The sequence below is a fragment of the Ixodes scapularis genome, unplaced genomic scaffold (assembly GCF_016920785.2).
Source record: "Ixodes scapularis isolate PalLabHiFi unplaced genomic scaffold, ASM1692078v2 PGA_scaffold3__209_contigs__length_174095766, whole genome shotgun sequence".
Lineage (NCBI taxonomy): Eukaryota > Metazoa > Arthropoda > Arachnida > Ixodida > Ixodidae > Ixodes > Ixodes scapularis.
In genome coordinates this window covers 34,706,716-34,729,332 of record NW_024609868.1, presented here as the reverse complement: position 1 = coordinate 34,729,332, position 22,617 = coordinate 34,706,716, and the positions used below count along the sequence as shown (strand labels likewise).

At 46.9% G+C, this 22,617-nt stretch overlaps 1 protein-coding gene across 3 annotated transcripts in view; it reads left to right on the top strand.

The window, feature by feature from the left end:
- Window positions 1–22,617, top strand: part of LOC8030734 (5-phosphohydroxy-L-lysine phospho-lyase) — a 50,794-nt gene that overhangs the window by 18,270 nt on the left and 9,907 nt on the right. For all 3 annotated transcript variants that reach the window (XM_029974992.4, XM_040211296.3, XM_040501260.2), the window contains 2 exons: window positions 2,379–2,479; window positions 16,809–16,933. In XM_029974992.4, coding sequence (XP_029830852.2) covers window positions 2,379–2,479; window positions 16,809–16,933 — 226 coding nt within the window. The remainder of the gene's footprint in view (window positions 1–2,378; window positions 2,480–16,808; window positions 16,934–22,617) is intronic.

Genomic DNA, 22,617 nt, shown 5'->3' with positions numbered 1-22,617 from the left:
GTAAAAAATGTTTTTTCTCGCGGAATTTTGACATGCTTGTCCCAATTAGGCTATTTAAAAAAAAACTTTTTTTTCTTTGCAGTTACCCTTTAAGGGGGGACATAGGCCTAAACTTAAAACTTGTTTTAAAATTTCATTTTTTAAATTTGAGGTTTTCGGTTCCAGAAACTAATTATACACCCTTACATTAAATTTGATAACCATATGCCAAATAGTTACGTTAATATAAAATATTTTCAACACATTGTGAGGCAGTAACAAAGTAAAGGAGTTCAATGTTTGAATGCACTTTTCTCAGTTCCACTTTTTGCTGCAAATTTCATGGAAAGGAATCTTTTGTTCGAAGGTAAAAGTATTCTGATACCTCAATCAAGATGTTCCTGAACTGAAATTTACTGGGGAATTGGGCTATCTACTTCATTTTGTTTTAAGTGTAAGTCCTCATTGAGAAAAAACTAGTGTTTCGAAATCTGACATAGGACAGATATGCATCTTTTATTTTGAGGTAATAACTCGTCCTGAAATATTTACATTTGAGTTATAAAAAAATAGATAACCCAAAGTCCTATATCCCCAACTTTGTATTCAAGCAGTCAAAACGGTACATAATAGCTTCATTTGCATATCATTGACTTTTTAACGAAGAGTGACACATCTTCTTATGCAGGTATGCAAAATTGCCCTAGAGAGCTGAAAGTTTGCACAATACACATACGTCTGATGTTAAATCTCACCTGCAAATTTCATTTCTATCACTTGAGTAGTTCAGAAGTTAAGTTTCTAGCCAGTGTCCCTCTTAAGTATTAACTGCATATAAGCAATTTGGTGAGTGACAAAACAAACGACGGCAACCCGCTTCGCTCTCCCTCGCTCGGTCAGTCACGCGACGAGGCAAACCGCATGAAAGTGACGAGGGCAAGTGTCTGAGGAGATGAGCGACGTTTTCTTAAAATCCAAAAACTGACTGATGTGACGAGCGGCAGTCAGAAATTTCCGTCGCTCGTCGCTGACTCTCGTCGCTTGCGCTGTCGCTCATCTCGTTGCTCGCAAAGTTGCTTACATGCAGTTCAGCCTTTAACGTGCATCATGCAGCTGTGATACATGACCACACGCCGGTACAGTGCTCGTCCGGATTGAAACGGGCAGGGGTGGGGATTGAACCCTGGGTTCTGCGGCGTTAGCTTTTGCCCCACGTGCTCGGAGCTGTGATGCATAAACCCCACCCCCTTTCCCCCTCTAAGGTCAATGACAGCTTAAAAAAGCACTGAAAAAAAAAAAAACAATTTTTTTTTTTTTTTTTTAATCTAGAAAAATTACAAATATTAAGCAACAAAAAAATGTTCTTCAATACAGTACTTTTTTTGTAAATTTATTTACAGCGCTAGACTTGTTTTTAGTTCACAGCTTTCAGATGCGTGCGCCGAAAATGTGTACATAATGTTGCCACATGTACACGCCAAGTGCAGCGTTCTCATTGGGTACCTCTCCTCTCCTTACCTTTCTTCAGCGTGCCTTACCTCTCCTTTCCTCTTTTCTCTCTTGCACGTGATTTCGCAATGCGGAGGAGAGGTAAGAAGAGGACGAAAACGCTGCTTTTGGCTTGCCTTGGCGTCTTCTGGCATGGACATTTGGAAGCACAAACTAAACAAATCTAACGCTGCAAATACTTTGACAAAAAAAAAAACTTTTTTTGGTGAAGATTTTTTTAATATTTGATTTTTCCAGGCTGTTTAAACCTTTTTTTTTTTCCTTTTCAGTATCATTTTTAAGGCTCGACCTCTAGTACGAGCTTTATACCTTCTATAATACTGTGGCGTCTAGTGATTCTGCACAGCCAAAACGTGACTCAAGATAACGAGCGCATGCTGGGGGCAGAGCTTAAACTGCATTCTAAATCTGTTGCCTACCCTAGAGTCACCTGAAGGCTCTGTTTGGAGAATCTGCACATTCTCCCTTCATTGTTTGACGCGGCCCAGGATGATAATTCTTTGCTCGCTCCGCATGGCCACTTGCTCGTGGTTGCAGTGACAGAATTACTTTTACCATACGATTTCTGTTATTTAAAAAGGGGATCAAAATGAATGTAGTAGTGCTTTGAACTGGTTGCTTCGACCTTGACAGCACCTTAGTTTGGTCGAATTATCCGAAGATCAAATGACAAAAACATGCGTCAATAGCTCGAGTAGGAACTTGCTTTTATTGTCCACAGTAGTCTTCAATCGTTAGTGCACGAGCATTACTCAGGACTTGTGTCCGGCAGACAAACTTTGCGATTGCCGTGTCGGGAAGCATTGAAGTCCATTCCGCGAAATGAAGTTTGTTCCCCGTTGCTGGATGTTGTTTGACAACGGCCCAACTTGGTACTCAATGTCTTGCAGGTATGTGAGGGAAGCCGGAGGGGTGTGCATTGCCGACGAAGTCCAGACTGGGTTTGGCAGGATAGGCAAGCACATGTGGGGTTTCCAGCTCCAAGGAGAAGGTGAGGAGTCCCTTTTGTTCACTGCGGAGACTCGTTCACTTTGCTTAATTTTTTTTTGGGACGTGGCAACTGCTTTTTTATTGCATATAGGTAGACAACGTTGTCTTTGTTGCGTTAATGCCTCGGCTGACCCTCGAGAAATAAGCGTTTCTAAACAGCGCAAGCAAGGGGGACAGATACGCAGCATTGACTCGCAATTGTTTTCTTTTACTTCAGTTCTACAAGAGTTGAGAGTCAGCACTGTGAACGTGTCCCTTTTCCTCTCCTCGTCCCTCCGTGTTTTGCGCTGCTTTTATACTATCGCTTGTACAATGTACTGGCGTGCCCAAACCTAAATGTTGCTGCAGAACCCTCAAGAAAATGAGGAGTTCCTGGCAAGAACTTTGGCTTTGAAAATGGCTGCCTTCCAGAAAAATTTTTTTTGGAAGGCAGCCAACTTTTTGGGCACAAATGGGGAATAGCATTGTACCTGCAATTCTGAGCACCCCTTCTATTTTTATAATGTAACATTTCTAGGCTGCACACAAATCGAGGACAGTAAAACCTCCCTTGTACAGTGCGGAGCAAAAGCTTGGTTAACATAGAAGTGCCGACCAAATAGCATTACCGCGCTCCCCAATGTTGCGGTGCCCGCTACTGAGATCCGGGCAGTGTGCATGTGCATCCTTTCTTATCTGTCGGCCTGCTTGTTTCCTCACTTCAATACGATGTGCTTCTGACCGAATAAAACAGCGATTCAGCAGCCGTGATTCATGAGCTTTACTCTTGATGTGTGGCCGTGCTCACCTGCTCTGCGGCCTAGGCCATTCTTGCGACTTGGCGGCACAATGAGGGGGGAAGCTGGCATTGAACCTAAATTTTTCTATTTTTAGAGTTCTCTCTATGAAATTTGCAAGGTACATTCATAGCACATGCATACGAGTAACTGCTAAGTTTCGTAAAGCTGTGCCTATGGGCTCTTAACACTTTTTGAGCGCAACGTAAGTGCGCTCCTCGTGGAAAAAAAAGAACAAGACTGGTCACGGCCAAAGGGCTCAACGAGTCATGCAGGTCGCATCAGGAGACAGCCTCCGGATGTAAAAACCGGGAAGACTAACACAACGAATATGCAATATGTACGAATTGTGTACCCGCCCGGTGGAGATGCCCCCCTCCGGGCGCGTATAAGCAAACCATATCCCGTACAGCACCTGACCACGCCCCCTTGTCACGTGACATGACGTCACTTCCGCTAAGGCAATTTGTCATGTCACGTGACCTGACGTCACTTCCGCTACAAACCGAAACCAGTTGTTTTATTGGTTAGCGAATTGTCACGTGACATGACGTCACTCGCACCGCTGTGGCAAGGTAAATATGGCGCCCGCCGCCGCCTGAAGCACGAATCGTACGCGGTCGATCATCGGTGCAGTCGCGGCTGAAGCCAGAAACGCTTGAGACGGGAAGCCTACGTGATCGACGCAGTCGCGGCTGAGACGCTGTGTACGCGGTGACGCGAGGGACTCAACACTTGGTGACGCAACTACGCGACGCCCGCAGTATGCGACGTCTCGCATCGTGCTTCTGCACAGGAGTGCGTAAAAGGCGCAAGTACTTCTCTTAGCGTTCTCAACTCGTCGCTTGATAAGGGCGAAGCAAGGTTACTACCAACGCCTACCGCTGGTTTCCGAAGTCGAGCCTTCGGTTTCCAACGTCGGGTCTCGATGTCGCCGCTATTCTTGCCGCGCAGGTTCGTCGCCGACGCGGCGGATGTGAACCATGTCATGCATGAACGCTTGCCTTTTTCGACACGAAAATATGCTCTGTCGTCACGAACGCTTACGCCGACCCACAAGCTGAATTTGAAGTATTGCCAGCATTTTTATTTCGCCTGTACGTTGTCATCGCATCACCGTTACTCGCGGCGACGCAGATCTTCGTGCTTGCCTTCTAGCGGTGCCGCGGCTCTCCCGACCCAAAAAAGAAAAAGCTGCTCTACGCTCGAACCGCAAATTGGGGAAGTGGTAAAGAAATTAGCTTAGTACCGTCAGAAACACTCGTATGACGATAGGCATGCCCAGTGGAACTATGAAGAGAAAAAACAAGAGTGCATACTTTGAACTCGAAAAGTTTTTATTTCACCACATTAAATATATTGTTGCAATGCAGTGCTGGTTTCAAAGAATGCTATTTCCTCAGTCCCTTGCAAAATGGCAAGTTCACACTGAAAGGTAACAGTTTACGTGTACAAAAAGAAGTTCCCAAATGGTAATAATAGTTTCTCTCGAGACCTAGGGTAAAGCAAACGGGCATGTCGCCTCAAACGTATAAGGCACATGAAAGCTGTAACTTTGGAAGCTACTACAGCTTATTCATGTAAAAGCAGCTTCACACACTTGCAACAGCTTATGACCAGTGGCTGACCAGTCAGTCACAAGAGGCTTAAATCGGTTTGAAGTCATTCCCTTCGTAAGCAGTTTGCAGGTGAGTGAAACAGCCTTAAAGTGTGACACCTTTCGCTGTAAACACCAATTGTAAACAATGAATAAACCTCTTCTGTTCTTACTTAATTTGCACCATGTCGGAATTTTACATCACACTTGTGTGCCTGTGAAATTGTGTGTGCATGTGACAAAATGTGAAATTGAGCCCGAAACTGACACGGCTGCAAAATAATTAGTTTTAAGAACTCGTGTCGGATTCAAAATTGCACCCAAAAATCCTGGACACGGAGCAGACGTTTGATTGTATCTGTTCGGATGAGCAGCCGTGTTTTTCCTTTCATTAATCCAGACAGTTCGAATGGATGTAACCTCTGCTTTTGTACATAACATGTGTATATGAGCATAAACAACAGGGGAGGCACCCAGCATTAGCATCAGAAGAATGAAAACAGGTTAGAGAGCAGCTGGACTTAATTCTACTTGTTGGCTGATGAGTTCGTGGACGACATGAAGCGTGGAGTCTTCTGCCGCGCATGTCAACCCTCTGTGTACGCCCCTCTTTCAACGTCTTTTTTTTGACTCCGCTTTTGAGGAGACTTGGGGCTAAGGACGTTGGCAACAAGTCACCGGTTCACACTCGACAAGTGCTTCCGGGGAGTCTGTGCCCAACTACATTGCTGTGCTGCGTCGTGTCGCTCAGCACTGCGAGTAGACATAGTTTTCGTACAAGTTTTGTGACCGGTTAGTTTGTTGGGTGTGTGAAGAAGCGATTTAGCGACACCTTCTCGCCACACCAGATCTCGCTTTCGCTAGGGCTGAACAACTTGCGATTGCTGCGGAGTGTGCGACAAACGGAAAACCCCACATTTCCGGGCTCCAGAGACGGCAGAGGTTCGCCACATGGACAAACACCACCTACACAAGGCATGAAACGGTTCATCAATGCCAAGCCACAGCCCTGGCGCAGGGAAGACATCTTTGAGTACAGCTAGAAAATGTTGCGCACAATGCAAGTAGCTATAATTTTAAACACGCCATTTCTGTGGTGGAAAGGGACTCACCATACATGCGTGCCGTCAGTAGTTGGCCAAATCCAAGCACCACGCTCCGGTAGTGGAATCCAATCATCATCTGGGATCTTTGAACCAAGGTAGAAATCGTCGAAGTTCAAGTAAATGAAATTTTTATCTGCATAGATGGTGAGGCTTGGTCAACAATTGTTCTAAAGAGATAGTGTCGGCTTGGAACGGCAGCAGAGACTTAAACCTAAACTGCTCTCCGAACGTATCCACAATGTAAGTTGGTGGTTCTGGGAAGTGTCAATTTTTCCACGCGGTTCAAGGGAAAGGAGCGTGAGCCACCATTGCTGACCGTGAAAAGACGTGGAGCAAGCCTGCTTGAAGGAAACCGGTTTGAAATATTCGATAAGCTACGTGATGCGTGGGCAACAGACCTTTCTGGAAATATGTGATGCCCCCAGCGTCTACTTTATGCACTGCGACGTCCAGATGTATGGTACGGGTAATTGTCCAAAAAGCGAAGACGTGGCAGAGGGAGAGCAAAACAGAGGGTGTGATGACCACTTTTTTTACCACTCACTCAATTTTTAGCATGTTCTGAGCTCCTAATGATGAGAAAGAGAATCGTGCTACTACTACGATATACAAAGCATTCGAGCCGGCACGAGCATACATCCGAAGAGCCCCACAATTCCTCCCTTTGCAAGGTCTTTTGCGGAAAGGTCTATTGCGCATTCAGAAGGGGAGAGAGAGAGAGGGGGGGGTCCAAGAAGATGACAAATTGAAACACTCTTTGTCGAGGCTTGAGAAAGGACGGTCTTGTTCTTGTCTACCGCCTAACACAACACAAAGCACTACTATTTAAGGTGTCCTTCAATTAGCCGAGCCACTCCCACAGACTCAAGGACTGCCAAAAGAATTTCCAAGGGTCTTCGAGTAAGGACTTGGCGGACCCAGATACATTCACACTAAATCTAAACTTCAAACCCAAGTACCACAAGCCTCGACTTGTTCCTTTGGCCCATGAGTCAAAGGAGTAGTACACCATCACGCAACTCGTGCAACAAGGAATTTTGCCTTGGTGCGGAAATCTGCATGGGCTACGCCAGTTGTACCTGTGGGGAAGTCAAACGGCGTGATATGGCTATGTGTATGTTATAAACGCATCATTAATCCAGTCTTGAAACAGAAGTCGTACCCACTGCCAACAGCACAGCAAATGTTGACTCAACTAGTAGCATAGTCCTTTATTACGCTTTTGGTCACAAAACTTCTCTGCAACGCTATAGAAGGGCTTGGTATGCGACTACGTGTGACACTGGGGTTGACAAGGAGCCTGAAAGATGCAAATCTAGCCAGCACCACTGGGAACTGGGCATCCAGGACGTGCTATTGTAGTTCCGAACCCACTCTGAATGAGCCACCTTTAGATCACAGTGATGCATCAATGCTCTGATAGTACCGTCCTTTTAACCAAAATTCATCAATGAAACGCATTTAACCCCAGTTTGCGTTCAATTAACGACGAGGAAGTTTCTGGACCCCTGAGGATGGACGGCTCCGCTCATCACGAATGAATTATAAAGCTTTCTCCTGGTGAAAACTGAAGTTTGTAGTTGGAATGCCTCGAATCCTACTTCAAGGCTAAGAACATCACAAGCTCCGCAAAGATGCAAGCCGTCTTCCTGGCGTTCTGCATGAATAATCCTACGACACCGTACGAGCCCTGCCCGCACACAAAAAGCTTCGGAGGTCGAGCTTGAGATCATCAAGCGCCTCAATGAGCACCACGACCCCAAGCCAGCGAAAGCGCTCAGTCGGTTCAAATTCCATCAACGGAACGAATCAAACTACGATGGGCTCCGTCTCCGAGGATGTGGCCGCACTGCAAAAAATCACTGCCGACTGCAACTTCGGTACAGTGACGGCCACAACGACCACACCCTCTCTGGCAACGGCCACCACAGCCATGCTTGTGTCAAATGCCAGTTCACCACAAAAGACTCGACAGGTCCCGCAAGCCCCAGCGAGAGAATTCTCCGCTGTGCTACCGCTCGAAGTGATGATGAGGGACCGATTAATTTGTGGCATCAAGGATTCCCACCTTCATCGTTTGCTAGTGGAACGGAACATCACTTTAGACTGCGCCAACACTCGCATTGAAAACAGAGTCGGCCGCCAGCCAGCAATTCCAGATGCGGAAACAAGGTAATGTGCCCAGTTCCACTGCAACCACAAGTAAGGGGGCGAGATCATCAAAGAAATCCTGTATCCTTTGCGCAGGTATGCGTTCACCTGATAAATGCAAGCTCGCTAAAGATGCATGCAAATTTTTCCACAAGGGACACTTGGAAGAGCGTGTTTCAAGCAAAGAGTTCAACGAAAAGTCAAAGGAATGCTCGTCAAGTCGTACCCGTCGGTTGACAGTAAAGGCGAGACGCATGGAGACCTCTGCAATGAGCAGCGTCGGTGAAGGGGACTCGTCGTGGATTATTGTCACGCTCCTGGTGGATTAATGACCTTTGGAAATAGATCAGACTTTCTCAACGAACGTCGCAGATTCCAGTTCGCTTCACCGTCCTTTCAAGCGAAACTCATTAATAAAACTCATTTAACCTTAGTATGCGTAAGTGGACAACCCTCTTTCACATGTCTCTGATTTGTCAAAGCTGTATGTTGCGCTAGTTGGTATTGGTCTTGGGTTGCCAAAGGCATGGTAGCGCTTTTTTGGACGAGGACAAAAGAAAGAAAGACAAGACAAACACGAGCGCTGACTGCAACTATTTAATCAACATGGAAATGAGGCATATATACACGCTTCGATCCTATCGATCAACCAACCCCAGGCCTAGCCGCCACTTGCATGAACTGCACCTCCTTATCGAAAAGGTCGATAGATGCAACGCTGACACACCCCAGCCCTGCCCTTTTTATTTCGTCTGCTTCGATAATCTCCCTAACAGTTCTATTTTTATGTTTAGCGAGTATGGAGCATGAGTCAAACAAACATTTGCACTCGCAGTCATGGCAATGCATTGAAAGGTGGCCATCCCGATAGTTTCTGATGTTTAGACTATGTTCTCGGAGCCTATCGTTCAGGCATCTCCCAGTCTGACCTACATATTTCTTACCGCATGTTAAGGAAATCTGATATACCACACCCTCAACACAAACGACAAACGACAAATCCGTTTGTTGTTTGTGTTGAGGGTGTGGTATATCAGATTCCCTGTTTCGATAATCTCCCTAACAGTTCTATTTTGTTTCGATAATCTCCCTAACAGTTCTAACAGTTGAGGGTGTGGTATATCAGAAATCTGATATACCACACCCTCAACACGACAAACGACAAATCCGTTTGTCGTTTGTGTTGAGGGTGGGGTATATCAGATTCCCTTAACATGCGGTAAGAAATATGTAGGTCAGACTGGGAGATGCCTGAACGATAGGCTCCGAGAACATAGTCTAAACATCAAAAACTATCGGGATCGCCACCTTTCAATGCATTGCCATGACTGCGGGTGCAAACCTTTGTTTGACTCATGCTCCATACTCGCTAAACATAAAAATAGAACTGTTAGGGAGATTATCGAAGCAGACGAAATAAAAAGGGCAGGGCTGGGGTGTGTCAGCGTTGCATCTATCGACCTTTTCGATAAGGAGGTGCAGTTCATGCAAGTGGCGGCTAGGCCTGGGGTTGGTTGATCGATAGGATCGAAGGGTGTATATATGCCTCATTTCCATGTTGATTAAATAGTTGCAGCCAGCGCTCGTGTCTGTCTCGTCTTTCTTTCTTTTGTCCTCGTCCAAAAAAGCGCTACCATGCCTTTGGCAACCCAAGTCTCTGATTTGAAATGTGTTGGAAGAAGCAGTCAGGTCTTAAGTGAATGCGACTTTATAATAAGTGCATAATGCATGGGAGGCTAGCAGACTCCCGCGTCAGCTAAGAAATCTTAGGGTACAAGTAACATACACCAAAAAGGTTCAACCGGAAAGGCAACCTGAGCCAAGTCGCGACACAAAGAGGGCTTTTCGCAGTGGCACACTAGGAAAACCTTACCGTGGAAACCCACACCCTTCTCACAGGTGGCACGTTTCAACGTTTTAGACTAACCAGAGTGAAGCTGTTCATCTCGTTAACAAGGACTGCTTTACGAAGAACGGTTGCCAACACTGATGCAGCTACACTAAGGTCGCTGACATTGGTCGAGCGGTCAGCTCGTGGGGCTGGACCGAGGCGCATAACCCTTCGATGGCACTGCTGAGGGGATCGGTGGCCGAGCGTGTTAGTGCACCACAGCTTGGAGCACATGAAGCAGGAAGCTTGGACTGCAGAATCCAGGAATTCGAGGTTCAGTCGCCGTCCCTCCTTGCTTCAATATGGATGAACATCATAGTGGCACGCAGTCATGTATCACTACTGCGTGATGCACGTCAAAGGGGTGGTGCAACGATTTTAGTGTTGAAAGAATTGGCAGTTTGTATTTTTTATATTTTTTACCCAAGCTCAAGTGACCAAAAACGTGTCACTTTGTCTCGAAAAACCGCTATTCCGGTGCGTAGTCGCAAAGAAAAGAAAATATTTGCCAATCTGCAGTTGCTGTGGTGGCTAACGGAACTGATGTGTGATATGCGAAAGTGAACAAAACCTGTCCCCCTCCACTGTTACACTCGCCGTCAGCACCGTGGCAAACCGTCTTTTGTGTCGACAGCTCGCCGCGACCTTTGATGATGCTAATCCTTGAAAAGTCGATAATCGCGGAGGAAGTGCGGCCACGTACTCGAGAACGGAGCCCGTCGTACTTTGATTTGTTCCGTTGATGGAATTTGAACCAACTCTGCACTTTTGCTGGCTTGGGGTCATGGTGTTCATTGAGGCGCTTGACGATCTCAAACTCAACCTCGATCTGAAAGCTTTTTCGGTGCGAGCAGGGCTTGTACGGTGTCATAGGTTTATTCATGCAGAACGCCAGGAAGACGGCTTGCTACTTTGCGGAGCTTGTGATGTTCTTAGCCTCGAAGTACGATTCGAGACATTCCAACTACTAACTTCAGTTTTTACCAGGAGAAAGCTTTATAATTCATCCGTGATGAGCCGAGTCGTCCATCCTCGGGGGTCCAGAAACTTCCCCGTCGTTAATTGAACGCATACTGCGATCAAATGCGTTTCATTGATGAATTTTTGTTAAAAGGACGGTGCAATGAACAGAATGCTGCGACGTTTGTTGAGAGAGTCTGATCTATGTTCGTGGCTTCCTGGCGCTGACAATACTTGATCCGAGCGAGGGGGACCGTGAGAGCGACGTTACTTGGACTCTGCACGGTGTTCTTATAAGTGTTGCCGCCGAATATAACATTCATAGCCTCGTCCCACTAGAGCGACAAACACCGGTTTTTGTCCGACGACACCACAAAGTTCTGTGTCGCCGACAATCGCCGACAAACGATTGACGTCAGACGAGTTCTTGTCTGTCGTTGGACTTGAAGTGCAGCAAGCAGTCCCACTGAGGAACATCTCTCGGAGACAAACCTATCCTCCTTGCCCGTGTATGCCTTCTGTTTTCTCCCTTCCCACCCTTCTACCCTTCCTCCCGGAACGAGAAGCCCTTGGTGGCCACTGCCACTCCTCGTTCCCGGCCCCGCAGTTCCGGTCCCTCGGTTGCATGTAGTAGTCACGGGCGAGGCTTGCTGGCTGGTGCCGGGCGGTCGTGTTGCAAAAGCGAATTTGCTCTGGCTGGTTTTGCTCGTGAAAACTTGGTGTGCAAGGTGGTGCTTCAAGACGCCGAAGTCTACGCCCTTGCATCAGGATGGATACACCCATGTGCGAGGACCGACCAAAGTAAGACCGCTTACCACGAAGTAGGACACGACGTTCCGCGGCAAGCCACTCCGGCAGACGAGAGACTTGTCGTCACGTTCTGTGATAATCGGGATGCCGTACTGTCCACAAAGGAGCGCTTTCCCTCGATCATTCGAATATAAAGTTATAAACATCCTCAAAATCAGCGTGAAACTCCGTGGCGCTCACCTAGAATGCCTCGAACGGCCCACAAAAGTAACGATTCAGGTATTTCTAGTTTGGAAAAAGTTTGGTGTCGATTGTCAGCACTGTTTACGGAAAGTCGCCAACAGCAAACGATGAGAAGCTGAAGATTTAATCAAGAAATAAAGTAATCGTCGCGCCTTTCACCGTGTTTGTCGGCGCGTTTTATGCCCAAAGAGCAAAACACGAAAACCGCGTCACCAGACTTTGTTTGTCTGTGTATTTTGAAGTGTTTTGTTGACAACTCCAGTCCCACTAGGAAACAAGTTTCCTTGCCCCCGTGTTCTGCGTCGTGTCCGCCCAGGTGGGACGGCGGACTCCGACAAACAGGCTGTCTGTCGGTGTCGTCTGTCGTTCGTTGTCGTGTGTCGCTGTCGTTTGTTGCTGTTTGTCGCTCTAGTGGGACGCGGCTATCACACTGTTTACAAATAGCACCTGCAATGAAGGTTTTAAAGTTTGATCAGTTGACTCAGCGTACAGAGCCAAAGACACTTAGACTTGTGAGAAATGCTATCAGTGCATTGATGCATCACCGTGATCTAAAGCTGGCTCATTCAGAGTGGGTTCGGAACTACAATAGCCCAGTTCCCAGTGGTGCTGGCTAGATTTGCATCTTTCAGGCTCCTTGTCAACCCCAGTGTCACACGTAGTCGCATACCAAGCCCTTCTATAGCGTTGCAGAGAAGTTTTGTGACCAAAAGCGTAATAAAGGACTATGCTACTAGTTGAGTCAACATTTGCTGTGCTGTTGGCAGTGGGTACGACTTCTGTTTCAAGACTGGATTAATGATGCGTTTATAACATACACATAGCCATATCACGCCGTTTGACTTCCCCACAGGTACAACTGGCGTAGCCCATGCAGATTTCTGCACCAAGGCAAAATTCCTTGTTGCACGAGTTGCGTGATGGTGTACTACTCCTTTGACTCATGGGCCAAAGGAACAAGTCGAGGCTTGTGGTACTTGGGTTTGAAGTTTAGATTTAGTGTGAATGTATGTGGGTCCGCCAAGTCCTTACTCGAAGACCCTTGGAAATACTTTTGGCAGTCCTTGAGTCTGTAGGAGTGGCTCGGCTAATTGAAGGACACCTTAAATAGTAGTGCTTTGTGTTGTGTTAGGCGGTAGACAAGAACAAGACCGTCCTTTCTCAAGCCTCGACAAAGAGTGTTTCAATTTGTCATCTTCTTGGACCCCCCCCTCTCTCTCTCTCCCCTTCTGAATGCGCAATAGACCTTTCCGCAAAAGACCTTGCAAAGGGAGGAATTGTGGGGCTCTTCGGATGTATGCTCGTGCCGGCTCGAATGCTTTGTATATCGTAGTAGTAGCACGATTCTCTTTCTCATCATTAGGAGCTCAGAACATGCTAAAAATTGAGTGAGTGGTAAAAAAAGTGGTCATCACACCCTCTGTTTTGCTCTCCCTCTGCCACGTCTTCGCTTTTTGGACAATTACCCGTACCATACATCTGGACGTCGCAGTGCATAAAGTAGACGCTGGGGGCATCACATATTTCCAGAAAGGTCTGTTGCCCACGCATCACGTAGCTTATCGAATATTTCAAACCGGTTTCCTTCAAGCAGGCTTGCTCCACGTCTTTTCACGGTCAGCAATGGTGGCTCACGCTCCTTTCCCTTGAACCGCGTGGAAAAATTGACACTTCCCAGAACCACCAACTTACATTGTGGATACGTTCGGAGAGCAGTTTAGGTTTAAGTCTCTGCTGCCGTTCCAAGCCGACACTATCTCTTTAGAACAATTGTTGACCAAGCCTCACCATCTATGCAGATAAAAATTTCATTTACTTGAACTTCGACGATTTCTACCTTGGTTCAAAGATCCCAGATGATGATTGGATTCCACTACCGGAGCGTGGTGCTTGGATTTGGCCAACTACTGACGGCACGCATGTATGGTGAGTCCCTTTCCACCACAGAAATGGCGTGTTTAAAATTATAGCTACTTGCATTGTGCGCAACATTTTCTAGCTGTACTCAAAGATGTCTTCCCTGCGCCAGGGCTGTGGCTTGGCATTGATGAACCGTTTCATGCCTTGTGTAGGTGGTGTTTGTCCATGTGGCGAACCTCTGCCGTCTCTGGAGCCCGGAAATGTGGGGTTTTCCGTTTGTCGCACACTCCGCAGCAATCGCAAGTTGTTCAGCCCTAGCGAAAGCGAGATCTGGTGTGGCGAGAAGGTGTCGCTAAATCGCTTCTTCACACACCCAACAAACTAACCGGTCACAAAACTTGTACGAAAACTATGTCTACTCGCAGTGCTGAGCGACACGACGCAGCACAGCAATGTAGTTGGGCACAGACTCCCCGGAAGCACTTGTCGAGTGTGAACCGGTGACTTGTTGCCAACGTCCTTAGCCCCAAGTCTCCTCAAAAGCGGAGTCAGAAAAAAGACGTTGAAAGAGGGGCGTACACAGAGGGTTGACATGCGCGGCAGAAGACTCCACGCTTCATGTCGTCCACGAACTCATCAGCCAACAAGTAGAATTAAGTCCAGCTGCTCTCTAACCTGTTTTCATTCTTCTGATGCTAATGCTGGGTGCCTCCCCTGTTGTTTATGCTCATATACACATGTTATGTACAAAAGCAGAGGTTACATCCATTCGAACTGTCTGGATTAATGAAAGGAAAAACACGGCTGCTCATCCGAACAGATACAATCAAACGTCTGCTCCGTGTCCAGGATTTTTGGGTGCAATTTTGAATCCGACACGAGTTCTTAAAACTAATTATTTTGCAGCCGTGTCAGTTTCGGGCTCAATTTCACATTTTGTCACATGCACACACAATTTCACAGGCACACAAGTGTGATGTAAAATTCCGACATGGTGCAAATTAAGTAAGAACAGAAGAGGTTTATTCATTGTTTACAATTGGTGTTTACAGCGAAAGGTGTCACACTTTAAGGCTGTTTCACTCACCTGCAAACTGCTTACGAAGGGAATGACTTCAAACCGATTTAAGCCTCTTGTGACTGACTGGTCAGCCACTGGTCATAAGCTGTTGCAAGTGTGTGAAGCTGCTTTTACATGAATAAGCTGTAGTAGCTTCCAAAGTTACAGCTTTCATGTGCCTTATACGTTTGAGGCGACATGCCCGTTTGCTTTACCCTAGGTCTCGAGAGAAACTATTATTACCATTTGGGAACTTCTTTTTGTACACGTAAACTGTTACCTTTCAGTGTGAACTTGCCATTTTGCAAGGGACTGAGGAAATAGCATTCTTTGAAACCAGCACTGCATTGCAACAATATATTTAATGTGGTGAAATAAAAACTTTTCGAGTTCAAAGTATGCACTCTTGTTTTTTCTCTTCATAGTTCCACTGGGCATGCCTATCGTCATACGAGTGTTTCTGACGGTACTAAGCTAATTTCTTTACCACTTCCCCAATTTGCGGTTCGAGCGTAGAGCAGCTTTTTCTTTTTTGGGTCGGGAGAGCCGCGGCACCGCTAGAAGGCAAGCACGAAGATCTGCGTCGCCGCGAGTAACGGTGATGCGATGACAACGTACAGGCGAAATAAAAATGCTGGCAATACTTCAAATTCAGCTTGTGGGTCGGCGTAAGCGTTCGTGACGACAGAGCATATTTTCGTGTCGAAAAAGGCAAGCGTTCATGCATGACATGGTTCACATCCGCCGCGTCGGCGACGAACCTGCGCGGCAAGAATAGCGGCGACATCGAGACCCGACGTTGGAAACCGAAGGCTCGACTTCGGAAACCAGCGGTAGGCGTTGGTAGTAACCTTGCTTCGCCCTTATCAAGCGACGAGTTGAGAACGCTAAGAGAAGTACTTGCGCCTTTTACGCACTCCTGTGCAGAAGCACGATGCGAGACGTCGCATACTGCGGGCGTCGCGTAGTTGCGTCACCAAGTGTTGAGTCCCTCGCGTCACCGCGTACACAGCGTCTCAGCCGCGACTGCGTCGATCACGTAGGCTTCCCGTCTCAAGCGTTTCTGGCTTCAGCCGCGACTGCACCGATGATCGACCGCGTACGATTCGTGCTTCAGGCGGCGGCGGGCGCCATGTTTACCTTGCCACAGCGGTGCGAGTGACGTCATGTCACGTGACAATTCGCTAACCAATAAAACAACTGGTTTCGGTTTGTAGCGGAAGTGACGTCAGGTCACGTGACATGACAAATTGCCTTAGCGGAAGTGACGTCATGTCACGTGACAAGGGGGCGTGGTCAGGTGCTGTACGGGATATGGTTTGCTTATACGCCCTCCGGGCAGGTGCCCTAACATCTGCACTTTTGATGCTCGCTAAATAAAGGTTTATTCATTCATTCATGTACGGATATCCCTACGGGAATTGAATTGGACCGGTGTTTGTAAACATGATGATCGGGAAAACGTATACACAGAGAATGTATCAGTGAGCTATGAACGACAGAGTATCCACTCTGTTGTTCATAGCCTTCAGAGCAGCAACAGAGACGAGATTATCTTGCTTGCCTCCCTTTTGATGTGCAAAAGCTGGGATGCTGTTCAACTTGGGTGGAAGTTTTGCACCTCTTGAAGATTTTGAAAACGATAGAGTAAATGCATTCTTCGGATGTGGAGACTTTCCCTTTTGTTGGGCCTCACTCTTCTGATAAGAAAAGGGTTGCGTAAAGTCGATCTGGTCCCGTCGAGACCTGTTATAACAAAGTCAGTTATAATGAAATAGCGGCCACAGCGAAGCGATCACAATTTCTCATTCCCTTTTGCACTTCGTTAACTGAAGTCGGTTATAACGAAATAGCGGATATAGCGAAGTGATTTCCGATTCTTGTTGGCATGACCTTACAACTGACGGTTTTCTTTTTCCTACTCGTGTTTGTGCAGACGTGTGCCCAGACATTGTGGCACTGGGCAAGCCCATTGGCAACGGCCACCCCATCGCCGTGGTCGTCACTACTAAAGAGATTGCACGGAGCTTTGAGGCACAGGGTGCCGAGTACTTCAACACGGTAGGTTTTCTTTCTGGTGTCTTTCGAAAGTTAGTTCTGTTTTGTTTTGTTCTCGTGGCTTTTGTAGCTTCTTATCGTTAGCTTAATACAGTATAGACCACTTACAACGTAACCGCTTATACAGTGTAGACCGCATATAACGTATGTCGCGGGAGTCGCGAAAATCCGCACTATAAGCGGTACCGCGCTATAACCAAAACATCAATTTTTCAGGCCAAAATACATGTCATGAGACAACTTACCTTTGTAAAAGAATTTATTTTATGCTAGATGAAAAATAAAGCTTAGTTTGAGAAAAGTCTATTTCACCAGACTAGTACACTTCTCTCTCAAGTGTGTCACATGTTTTAAAAGAAATTAGTGACTTTTGCCTGGCGCAGCCTTTTAACTCTTTCGTTACCACGGGAAAAGTGACCGTTTTTGATAGGTGTCAAATAAAAATTTTTTCTGCAAAATGTGTAATGCGTAAAAATAATTCAAATGCATGAAAACTATGGCAATAGAATGTACTTTCGGAACACGTTTATTTCAATGCAAATATTCAATGTGAGAATTGTGGAAAAAATAAATAAACACAAAAAAAGTCAAAAATTGAGGAAAAAAATATATTGATACAACCATATCTCTTGAACAGAAATATTTAAAAAAAATCTAGAACATACAAAATGTTTCTTATATGCTTATAGACAAGCCACTAATTTTATAAAACCATGCTTCAAAAACTTACAGAACAAGAAAAAAATTTTCTAACACTATATGAAAGGAGGCTATTTTCAGTGCATCCTCGTTAGACATTTTTCACACCACACAAAACATCTTCAAAGTACAATACATTATTTCAAAATATATAATGAGAAATGTACTTTTCAGCGTTATAAGTCTTACCTACAAGTACTTCAGGACAAGCCAAATAAAAAATTGTAGAAACAGAAAGAAAGTATGTATCTGCCATAACTGTTATGACAATCTACTCACATGAAAATGAAATATGTTAGAAAATGCACGCAAAAGCTGCAGAATGCTTTGATTTTTTACAAAAACAACTTGCACAAAGAATGAGCTTCCAAAGTCTAACGCGCTTGATCAGTATGCCACGAAGAAAAGCAATTTCGTGATGTGAAGCACAAGTAAACATCGCAGATGCGGCAGTACATGTTTGTTTTGTGCTCAATCTTGTCGTTCTGGTAGCATCTTTTGCAGTTTCGGCGCATTTCTTTTCTCTCAGGTTTGTGCTGGACATTTGCAGGGGCAGGAGGGGTGTGATCTGGGGCCATATCCTCAATTTCAAAAAGTTGCCGAATCAATTCCATTCTAAAACCGAGCTGATCATAACCAGATCCCCTGGAAAGCTCTGGTGTCCCTGGGTGCTGCAGTCGATGCTCTTGAAACAAAATGTAGCTGTTTACAGCTGCAATGTCAATGGTGTGAAAAAATAAAGTTTTCCACCAACGGACACATTTTTGTAAAACATTGTATGATCCTATCAGCTGGTCTGATTTGTCCACACCAAGCATACTGACGTTGTAGTCGTGCACCAGCATGGGTTTCTTTATGGAAATTTCTTGCCACTTTCCTTCTTTCTTTTCTCTCCGTTTGGCGAGCACATGTTGGTTTGCGGTGTGTATCGTGCTTACCAAATGCACCACTCGACGGTCCTTCCACTGAAGGTACAAAACTCCCTTGTCCCGCAGCCAACGAATTTCTCCTCTCGTAGCCTGCCTTTCCCATGCGGTGCTTTTAATTTCGGAAGGGAATCCGCGTCTATCTTTTCTTGTGGTACCGCAAGCCAAAGTCCTGCGTTCGAGAAGGTGTAGAAACAAGGATGTTGATGTGTAGAAGTTGTCCATGTATACAAAGTAACCTTGGTCAAGGTATTTGCTGCAAAGCTTCGTGACCACGTCGAAGGCTAAACCATTAGAGCTTGGTTTTTCGCGTTTTCCGGTGTACACTATGAACTGAATAGTGTACCCTGTTCTCGGATCCGCCAATACCCACAATTTATAGCCCCATTTCGTAATTTTATCTTTCATGTACTGCCGAATTCCAGACCGAGCCTTCGATTTCACCATTCTCTCATCTACCGAAAGATCGCGGTGTGGCTGAAAAAAATTTGCAGAGCGCTCGTTGATATGATCTAGAAGCCACAACACTTTGCCAAGCTTGGGAGCGGTTGCACTGTTGAGCCATGGGTCTGAGACATGAATCATAGCCAAGATTGATGTGAAACGCCGCCTCGACATGATTTTTGATGGAAGGAGGCCGGAAAGTAAGGGGCTCGTGCTCCAGTACATATGGAGACGCGGCAGCTCCAAGACTCCCATGTAGAGAAGCAAAGCAATGAACTTTACCATCTCCAGTGGCGTCACTTCTCTCCAGGAGCCATCCTTTTCGCCGTACGTTGGTTTTTCCATGATGTGCATCCACGCGTATTTGTTCGTGTTCAGGCAGATCGTCGCTAAAACTTCCACAGTGAAAAAAAGCCGGAAGAAGTCGACAGCTTTCGAGAACCGCTTCGGGCCGCTTCGGAGCGTCAGTCCAAGATCGACGCCCGGAGTCCTACTTGGCCGAAACTCGATTCTTCTTTGAGCTTGGGGAAGTGAATCCCCTCCATATGATGTCGAGACACTGCAGGCAACAGAAATATTATTCATGACATTAGCGCGGCGCGTGAACTGGCTTGAGGAACAAGCAAAGAGGCAATGAGCAGGAAACGAAACTTACGGGCAGTGAGCTGCCGACGTTCCGGGCTGAGGTTCGTCATCGGAGTCAAAATCCGACGATGCAGGATCATCATCAGGGTCACTGCTGCTTGACCCATCGTCAAAATCAGCAATAAATGCAGCGGAATCGCGTAAACGAGGAGTTTTTTGAGCGCGCGTCGTCCCCGAAGTTGACGCCATGCCGCGCGCCAACCGCCAGAAACCTTGAATTCAAGTGCGTTTCGAAATTCGCCGCCTCGCGGGAAAAATTAAAACTACACAGAAAACGAAACTTTAGTGTCTAAGCAACCCACGAGATGGCGCTGCAAGTCCACGGCCGCGCTGGTAGCGCTGAAATAGCGCTTCGCGTCCGTCGATCACCGGTGATCGATGCATATTGCCGTGGTAAGGAAAGAGTTAACGGCGTCGCGGGTTGCGGACGGACGTAGCGAGCGTTCAGGATTGCTAACCCTAATCACTTTTCTCCGGAGACGAAAACGCGTGAAAATTCGCATCCTTCATACGGTACGCGCCAGTAATACCTTTAACTTGAGCACACGCATGAAATGCGCCAAATAAGAAATCCGGGCGATGTTCGAGGACACAAATGCTTAGAAATCACCACTGTAGTCGAAGTAAACAAACACGACGACCCGGGCGTTTCTGCCATCTTGAGAGCGCCGCAACGACATCGTCGCACGAGTAGATGGATCTTCCCGTCTAGTACGTGCTGGGTTATCATAGCGACACACAACGAAAATTCACAGTCAAGGATAGCGCTTTTACGCGATGAGATGAACGCCGTCTACGTCGACGATCACAACCGACGCCATGTTCGCGGATAGAAGCAGCTGCGCCACCGGCATGCAACGCACGCGAACGCTTCTCCTCAACTAACGCAGCGGAGGGACGCACGCACGTGAACGATACGTGCGTGCGTCCCTCCGTCGCTATGGCAACTGAAGTTTCTCTCTTCGCTTCACCCGCTTCTTCCAGCAACCTCCTTGCCCCGCGTGTGCCGCTTGCAGCCTTGCGGCTCGTCTCGCGCCGTCAGCGCCGTTATCTGGTGTCACACAGGGAAGCGTGCTCGCTGCTCCGGTCGTCGGCGCGGTCGGCGGGCTGTGCCAGAAACCGCACTATAACCGGTATTTCCCATCGCGCGCTTGCATTTTAAGCAATATGCAATTACATGGAGTTCTATGGGAGGCGAACCGGTGGTTTAAAAAAACCGCGTTATACCCGGTCCTGCACAATAAGCGGTTACGTTGTAAGTGGTCTATACTGTAGTGCGGGACCGGGTATAACGCGGTTTTTTTAAACCACCGGTTCACCTCCCATAGAACTCCATCTAATTACATACCGCTTAAAATGCAGGCGCGCGAAGGGAAATACCGGTTATAGTGCGGTTTTTGGCACAGCCCGCCGACCGCGCCGACGACCGGAGCAGCGAGCTCGCTTCCCTGTGCGACACTAGATAACGGCGCTGACGGCGCGAGCCGCAAACTGCACTCGCGGGGCAAGGAGCAAGGAGGTTGCTCGAAAACGCGGGGAGATGCGAAGAGAGAGGCTTCAGTTGCCATAGCGATGGAGGGACGCACGCACGAGTCGTTCACGTGCGTGCGTCCCTCCGCTGCGTTGGAAACAAAGAAACAAACAACCGCAACGACAGACCAATCGCAAGTCGAGGAGAAGTGTTCGCGTGCGTTGCATGCCGGTCGTGGGCCGGCTGCTTCTATTCCGCAAACATGGCGTCGGTTGTGATTCTCGTCGTAAACAGCGTGCATCTCATCGTTCTGCGTAAAAGTGCTATCCTTGACTGTGAATTTTCGTTGTGTGTCGCTATGATAACCCACCACGTACTAGAAGGGAAGATCCACCTACTCGTGCGGCGATGTCCTGGCGACGCTCTCAAGACGGCAGAAACGCCCGTGTCGTTGTGTTTGTTTACTTCGACTACAGTGGTGATTTCTAAGCATTTGTGTCCTCGAACATCGCCCGGATTTCTTATTTGGCGCATTTCATGCGTGTGCTCAAGTTCAAGGTATTACTGGCGCGTACCGTATCAAGGATGCGAATTTTCACGCATTTTCATCTCCGGAGAAATGTGATTAGGGTTAGCAATCCTGAACGCTCGCAACGTCCGTCCGCAACCCGCGACGCCGTTAAAAGGCTGCGCCAGGCAAAAGCCGCTAATTCCTTTTAAAATGTGTGACACACTTGAGACATAACTATTGACATAACTATTGAAATAAAGACTTTCCTCAAACTAAGCTTATTTTTTCATCTAACATAAAATAAATTCTTTTACAAAGGTAAGTTGTCTGATGGCATGTATTTTGGCCTGAAAAATTGATGTTTTGGTTATAGTGCGGTACCGCTTATAGTGCGGATTTTCGCGACTCCCGAGACATACGTTATATGCGGTCTACACTGTATGCAGCTTTGAAAATAGTCTAATTGTGGGCAACTACATTTACTTTGATGGTGGTTTTTGCCAGATTGAGCCGATCACTTTTCAAAATGGTTCTGTGTGGGGATGGGGGTGGGCTGTAGGAGCATCTTGGGGACACTAGGAGCTTACACTCTTACGTTTTTGTTTCTGTTGAGGGGGAGCTACAATTGCACCATCTGCTAGATTTGAAATTCAATCTGAGCAGGGATGTTTCATTGAATGCGCAGATGTCGCAGTTCCGCTGCATAATCGCAAAGCAAAAGTCTAGCTTTTTCCCCCACCTGCAGCCTCAAGTGGCAGCCGAAGGAACTACGGCGAAAAGATTACATGACCTCGCTCTGCTCTAAGCTGCAGCATAACGCCCGCTAATGTCAGCAGAGAGAGGGAAAGGAAGCGTCCTCCGAGATAGTATACAGGAACCTACACGGCACTCCGAATGACGTCACTAGGAGGGAGACCAGGTGTGACCCTGAAGGCCAGGATTGAGTTGAGGGGTGCCCGAAATGCCAATATTTATCTTTTTTTTACGCAAC